The 7,279-nt window shown below is 35.4% G+C and overlaps 1 protein-coding gene across 1 annotated transcript; it reads right to left on the bottom strand.

Moving 5' to 3' along the window:
* Positions 1–4,563: 4,563 nt before the first annotated feature.
* Positions 4,564–5,435, bottom strand: LOC133324223 (uncharacterized). The gene is made up of 2 exons (XM_061533069.1): positions 5,405–5,435; positions 4,564–5,345 (listed from the first exon to the last, which is right to left on the bottom strand). Exons 1-2 carry the CDS (start codon positions 5,433–5,435, stop codon positions 4,564–4,566), a joined length of 813 nt encoding a protein of 270 aa, XP_061389053.1.
* Between the last annotated feature and the right edge of the window lie 1,844 nt (positions 5,436–7,279).

Raw genomic sequence — 7,279 nt, 5'->3', positions numbered from 1 at the left:
AGTTTTTAATCAGGGAACAATAACCGGCCACAACATTCTTATAACTTTTCAATAAGTACCGAGATATAGAGCTTTAAACAAAGAGTGTGGAAGTTGCCTCGTCTCCCCTATTTGATTTGAGAGTTTTCTAAATTTTCATCGTGACGATGAATATGCATGTTTTGAACAATTGTGAAACATCTGTTTATCTGATACTAACTTATCATAACCAGCCACAACATCTTTATATCTGTTGAATAAGTACTGAGATATAAAGCTCTAAACAAAAAGTACCGTATCTGTGGGACAGCTTCGCCCCTACTTGTTTTGACACTGTTTTCCGAATTTTCATCGTGACGTTGCATATAAATGTTTTGAACTGATATGAAATATAAATCTATTTAACTAATACTAATTTATATCAGGAGCTGCAAACAAAAAGTACCGAAGCTGCCCCTGTCTTCCCTACTTGTCAGCTTTTTTTCTGAATTTTCATCGTGACGATGCATGTAAATGTTTTGAAATAATATGAAACATAAATCTGTTTTACTTGAGTCTTCTTCTTTAGGGAATATTTGAAATAATTTCTTATAAAAGATCTAATTTGGCTTTTTTTAATGCCTGTCCGTCTGAAGGGTTTTTGATTGGTTTCATTAATCAATCATGTCGTTTGTTCGAAAATAAGTTTTATTTTATTATACAACTTGGAAAAGTGAAGATGGAATCTATGTTGTAAACTAGATTTTCCTAAACTACAATGGGTGCATTCGATAATCTAAAGAAACATTTACGAGAATACTTTTGATTTGAATGTTTAATTACATCTTCCAGCCATACAGACAATGGCTGGCTGTCCACTGAAGACCTATTAAATTACAAATTGGGATAAGTGAAAGTCTTTTTCGTGCGTGCGTGTGAGTGTGTGTGATATTTTTAATTTAACAAATTTTACAATCAAGAAACATATTGAAAGGAGAAGGAATATTAAAGACGGTTTTTTATTTCAGTATTGGCCCTATTGGCCCAAGATACAATGGGTGCCGCCGTAAAGTCCCAGCCAGGAAAACCTAAAAATGCTACCACTTCCAACAACAAGGATGGCCATGCCCAACCCGTCACTACTAAACCCAAACACAATACTAATTCTAAAACCAAAATCGCCCCGACCACAACCACCACTACCCTAAAACCCAAACAACAGGATCCGTCAACAAGCAAACCAGCCACAGATCTGGATGTCGATGGTCGCCATTCGTATATTAACAATCAGTTTGTGGCCGATAATGAACCCATTCACGATGCTAATCAACCAATTTATGAAATGATACAGAAGCAAATGGAAAAGGTGCTCTCAAGTCCTGGTTTTACTGGTGAACTATATGCCGACAGTCCACAAAGTAAAGAAATTCCCGATGATGGACAACGGATACCTGGCAAACCATTATTCTCGTATAATATGGGCAATTTCAATGACTATGAAGAGGAGGCTGAGAATGAAAATGAAGATGATACATTGGATCCAGAGGAACAACCGGAAAATTGTGAAGACACCGATGAAAGTCTAAATGATCGGGATGACGGTGTGTCACAATATCCTGGTACACAAAATGGCTATAAGCCGTCCAATAATAAACCAAACAAAGGACCATATGATCAGTCGAATTATCCTCCCCAAGCATCATCATCATCGAATTATCCCTCTCCATCTTCAAGCAATTATGGTTCTCAACCATCAACATCGAATTATGCCTCTCCATCATCTCCAACAAATTACGCTTCCCCACAAACATCAGCAACAAATTATGCTGCCCCACAACCCTCGCCATCAAATTATGCTTCCCCAGCAGCACCATCACCTTCATCATCCGGTTATTCCCAAAACTCAAATAAACCATCTCCTTCAAATAATTATGGCAGACCCCAACCACAACAGGCGTATGGACAAAATACCAATCAACAACCACAACAGCAACAAGAAATGCATAAACCAGTCAAACCATCTAAACAACATAAACCCAAACCTTCTAAGGTGACCAGTAGTACAACGTCTAGACCAAAACCTACGGAACATGCCGAAGAAGCCTCTTCACCATTTTCCTCTTCTTCGACCAACGGAAAACCAAAACGTCATCTAACCTTCCGCACCGTTTCCACTTCCACACAATATGTTAGCACTCCTTTGGCAGATTTAATGTTGAAATTTTCCATTGGTATGGCCAAACCAGCAGGCATGGCAAAAAGTCTAGGTGATTCTAATAGTCACGATCATCAGGTTTACGATAAAAATGATATTGAATTGAGACCTTTCTAATGAAACGAAGGAAGGAAAGAAATGATAAAATGGAATAATAAAGTGAATATGACTTACAGATTTGAAAAATTAGGTGTTTTCTTTTTTGAATTGGATTTTGGGAATGGGAATTCGATTGTAGATTAGATAATTTAATGAATGATAGTGAAAAGGATCCACGCATTTTTTGGAGGACCTACGCGAAGCGTGAATTAAAAAAAAATAATTTTAAGGACAAACGCGAGTAAAAGGAACTAAGCGAAGTGTGGATTTATAAAAAAAAAAAATTAAAATGAACTAAGAGAAAATGGATTTTTTAATATTTAATTGTTCTTCGAAGCTTGAATTTTTTAAGAAATATTTTAAAGGAATTACACAAAGCTTGGATTTTAAAAAATACTTTAAATATAGCCTACAAAATGCTTTGATTTAAAAAAAGACTATTTAAAAGGAACTACGCCAAGCGTATTTGGGACGATTATTCCCGATTTTGTAAACAAGATTATTAAACAATTATTTTTAGGGACATAAGGCATGAATGGATTATTCAAAAAATATTTTAAGGGAGCTAACGCAAGTGTGAATTTAAAAATATATTTAAAACAAAATTTAAAAATATTTTTAAGGACTAAAGTCAATCTCCAGATATAGATGTGGACTCTTTTCCAGAGTACTCTAGAATTTTTTAAAGAATACTTTTCTGCAAACCATTCACGAGTATATTATAAAAAAAATAGACTTTCCAGAAGCTCACAGCCGTAAATTTGTTAATGTATAATTTTAAAGAAGAGACTTCAAAAGTGGATTTTTAAAGAATATATTTTCCAGAAAGCTACAGCCGTAGATTTTTAATGATAATTTTTTCCTGAAGGTACTAGGGGTGGATTTTAAAAACCTGATTCATTAATGACTAATTTTTTAAAATGCCTCCAGCAGTAGATTTTTTACTGAATATTTTTTCCAGAGACCTCCAGAACCGTAGATTTATTAATGAACATTTTTTTCAGAGACCTCCAAGCATATATTTATTAAGGAATAACTCCAGAGACCTCCAAGCATATATTTATTAAGGAATAACTCCAGAGACCTCCAGACGTGGATTTTTTAAAGAATAATTTTTTCCTAGATCTCCAGACATTGATTTTTAAACAATAAATTTTCCAAAGGCCCCATGTGTATATTTATTAATGAATAATTATTCTAGAGGTCTGCTGGAGTAGATTTTCTAATGAATCATTATTCTAGAGGTCTGCAGTAGCAGATTTTTTAATGAATAATTTTTCATGGGGCCCCCGGGCGTATATTTATTAATTAATAATTTTTCCAGAGGTCTCCAGGCGTTGATTTATTAATGAATAATTTTTCTAGAGACATGCAGGCGTAGATTAATCCAGAGGCCCCAATGTGGAATTAAAAAAAAATTAAGAGATAAATTTTCCCCAAAGAGTCCGGGCATAGATTTTTAAGGAATATTTTTTTAAGGTTTGTAGGCCTTCACTTGTAGACTTAACAACAAAATCTTACCAGAAACCTACTGGGATAAATAAGGAATGTTAACGTGAATTTTTTAAAACGAATGTTGTGTTCGAGTGGCCTAGAGGTGGGTAATTTTTTTTGTCTCTTGAGATTGATTTTAAAGAAAAAATATTTTCATAGGAATGATTTTTCCATAAATCGTTTTTCAGAGCTTTCTTGGTCTAAATATTTAAAAAAGAAAATTTCCTGAAGGCTTCTGCAGTAGAATTAAAAAAAAATCCAGGCATCAAGGCCTAGATAAAAAAATTGTTTCCCCAAAGGTCTCTGGGCATAGATTTTTAACAAATTATTTTTTCCAGATGTCTCTAGGACTGCATTTTTAAATATAATTTTCCAGGGCGCTAGGCTTGGAATTTCCCAAAATCGACTGACAGGATTGGATTTGAAAAAAGTCGTTTTCGAGTGCTCAATAATGTTAAAGTATGCAATTTTTGCAGAGGGGTTTTTTGAATCCATTTTTCAATACTATTTTTCCCAAATCCTTCAGGAAGAGGATTTTTAAGGAATATATTTTTCCAGAGTCCTCTAGTCGTGAATGTTTTCATAAACATATTTTTCCAGAGTCCTTCAAACCTGGATCTTTTGACGAAATAATTTAAGGACCTACTATGAGCTTGACTTTTACAAAAATATTAAGATCATAAGGAAATTTTTGTTATATTTAAAAATCCGTATGTTTTTAATTATTTCCAATAAATATTTATTACGTACATAGATAGTATATTTTTCTGAGTATCACTTTCACCATTTATGGCAATTTACAATTTCATAACAATAGCTTCGGGTTTGGGTTTTTTAATTTCCTCATAACGATCCTTGGACTCCTTTTGTTTTTCTTCAGCTTCAGTTTGATGGATTTCCTTAATAAGAAGTTGGGGCTCCGTAACAGTTTCCTTGAGTAATGTTGTTATTGTTGTAACTTCCTCTTCGGGTTTTTGTTCATCCAAACTAATCAAAGGCTTGGGTTCCATAGATTCCTTTTCTTTGAAATAAGGATTGGCACGGAATTTCTGTTCAGCATACTTCACTTCCTCGGGATATTGAGTTTTACATTCCTCATAGGCAAAGTCCGACCAATATCCGTGACTTCTACATTTGGCCACATTGAGTTTACATTTATTATAGAAGACAGCTACCTCACTGGCAGTTTTACCGCAAATGGGTTCATAGGGTCCCGTGCAATCATCATCACACAGGAAACCTTCAGCGAGAGAATTAGAGTTGGAATTAATGGCAATTGAGTTGAGTTTTATGCATTCGGCATTGGCACAGGGGAACCAGGCAATGGGTACGGCCAAAAATGGTGGACTCATTTTGGTGGCATTCGATTTGTTGCTCAGCGGCAGGAAGGTACGTTTGACATAGTAGCCATGTTCCTCAGTGGCTACCATTGCGTTTTGTGTTTGTGCACCCAAATCCGTGGAGGAAGACCATTTTGTTTTGGTCTTGGTTTTTGTGGGGAAGGATTCCGAATTGCTCTTACGTTTCTTGTGTTTGCCAGCCTCGACAAAGGATGTCACCAAGAGTAGGGAAACTAAAAGAAACACACACGATTATGATTCACTTTTTTTAAGATGGATTATTTCTATTTGGTCTTACCTAAAACTAGGGACAATTGCATGGTCCTCATTTTCTGTTTTTATTTTTTCTTTCACTTCTTAGAAATTTCGTTTTGTATTGAAATACTTCTTCTTTCTTCCTGCAGTTATTCCAAAACACAAGCTTCTATAACGACGTCTATATTACAACTGATTCCATTTAAGACTAATTCTCTTGGTTTTCTTCATTTCGTAAGTCAAGAACAAAATGAAAGTTTTTCACCCAAACGATCGTGCCATTGAGGTATGACTTGCCGGACAGGTTGTGTGTTGTTTACAACAACTTTCTTGTTGTGGCAGCAGCAGCAAAAGTTGTTGGCTTCGATTTAAAATTTCTTTGTTAGTTCTTATTGATTGCTTCGCTTCGGCTTTAGCAACACCTCCCCCCTCCACAGAACCAAGTCATAGAACTTGTCTGTGGGCTTTTCGTACCAATTCGCCCATTTTTGTTTTGTTTTTGTTAGTTTGTTTATATGGCTTTCTTCGAAAATGTTGTTGCTTGTCTTGAATAACGGTGATTGTTGTGATCGGAACAAGTTTGATGGGTTCAAGTCCTACATTAACGTAGGTGTTAATCAAACAACTAATAATAAGGTATTAATTTTGTAGTGGAAAGTACTACGAAAGCAAAGAAGAAAGTGATGAGTAATTGCTGGGCTGTTAGTTGGTCAAACTTTTCCAATCAGATTGATTGAATGAAGGTTTATTCTTTAATGGGGTAAATAGGTTGAACTGATTTTTAGGCGGGGATTTTTACAAAAATAATTTTGAATTTTTTAAAGAATAATTTTTCCATAGGCCTCAAGGCGTGGATTTTTAAAGAATATTCTTCCGCAGACTTCCAGGCTTGGATTTATTAAAGAATAATTTTTCCATAGTCCTTCAGGCGTGGATTTTTTAAAGAATAAATTTTCCATAGATCTCCAGGCGTGAATTTTTTAAAGAATAATTTTTCCATAGATCTCCAGGCGTGGATTTTTTAAAGAATAATTTTTCCATAGATCTCCAGGCGTGGATTTTTTAAAGAAAATTTTTTCACATACCTCCAGGCTTGGATTTTTTAAAGAATAATTTTTCCGCATACTCCAGGCTTGGATTTTTTAAAGAATAATTTTTTCATAGACGTGCATTTTTATACCCTACACAACTATGTTGTCAGGGTATTATAGCTTTGTGCAGCCCCAAAAGTTTGTAACACCGCGAAATATTGGTCCTAGACCCACCTTTAAGTATACCGATCGTCATATCTCAACTAGCTGAGTCGATCTAGACATGTGTGTCCGTCCGTCCGTCCGTCCGTCTGTCCATTATAATTTGTAAACACGATACAGGCCACAGTTATGGACCAATCTTCACGAAATTTTGCATGTAGGATGGGTTCTGGCCAATGAAGACCCCTATTGTTTTTGGGAAAGATCGGTTAATATTTAGGGGATGAAATGGACCAAATACTAAATTTTTGTCGGTTTTTCTGGTCGCTCCAGAGGCCGCAATTATGACCCAAACACCGCGAATTTTTGCATGGAGAAGGGGATCGGGCCAGAGAATAAGCATGCATGTTTTGATAAAGATCGGTCAATATTTAGCGGGTCAAATGGACCCTGACTTTTGTGTGAAAAATGACAAAATTTGTATTCTATGGCATATATATTTACTCCTGAAGGATGTAGACCCCAGGTGTTAATAGCTTATCTAAGAGGAGTGGTTGGCCTTTAAATTGATACCAAATATAGTGATGTATCTACTCAGATGTGGAAGTTACAGTCAAATATTTACAGGTGCTTACGTATTCAGATATTATTTAGTAACCCATTACCACATTAGAGGGGGAAATATCGCGCTGATGGCTTTGAAATATTTCATGAAGTTCCAGTTA

This window comes from Musca vetustissima, unplaced genomic scaffold, assembly GCF_032173495.1.
Source record: "Musca vetustissima isolate MV318-11 ecotype Yass unplaced genomic scaffold, APGP_CSIRO_Mvet_v1 utg179909, whole genome shotgun sequence".
Lineage (NCBI taxonomy): Eukaryota > Metazoa > Arthropoda > Insecta > Diptera > Muscidae > Musca > Musca vetustissima.
The sequence above is the reverse complement of the archived record's forward strand: the minus strand, read 5'-3'. Positions and strand labels throughout refer to the sequence as shown.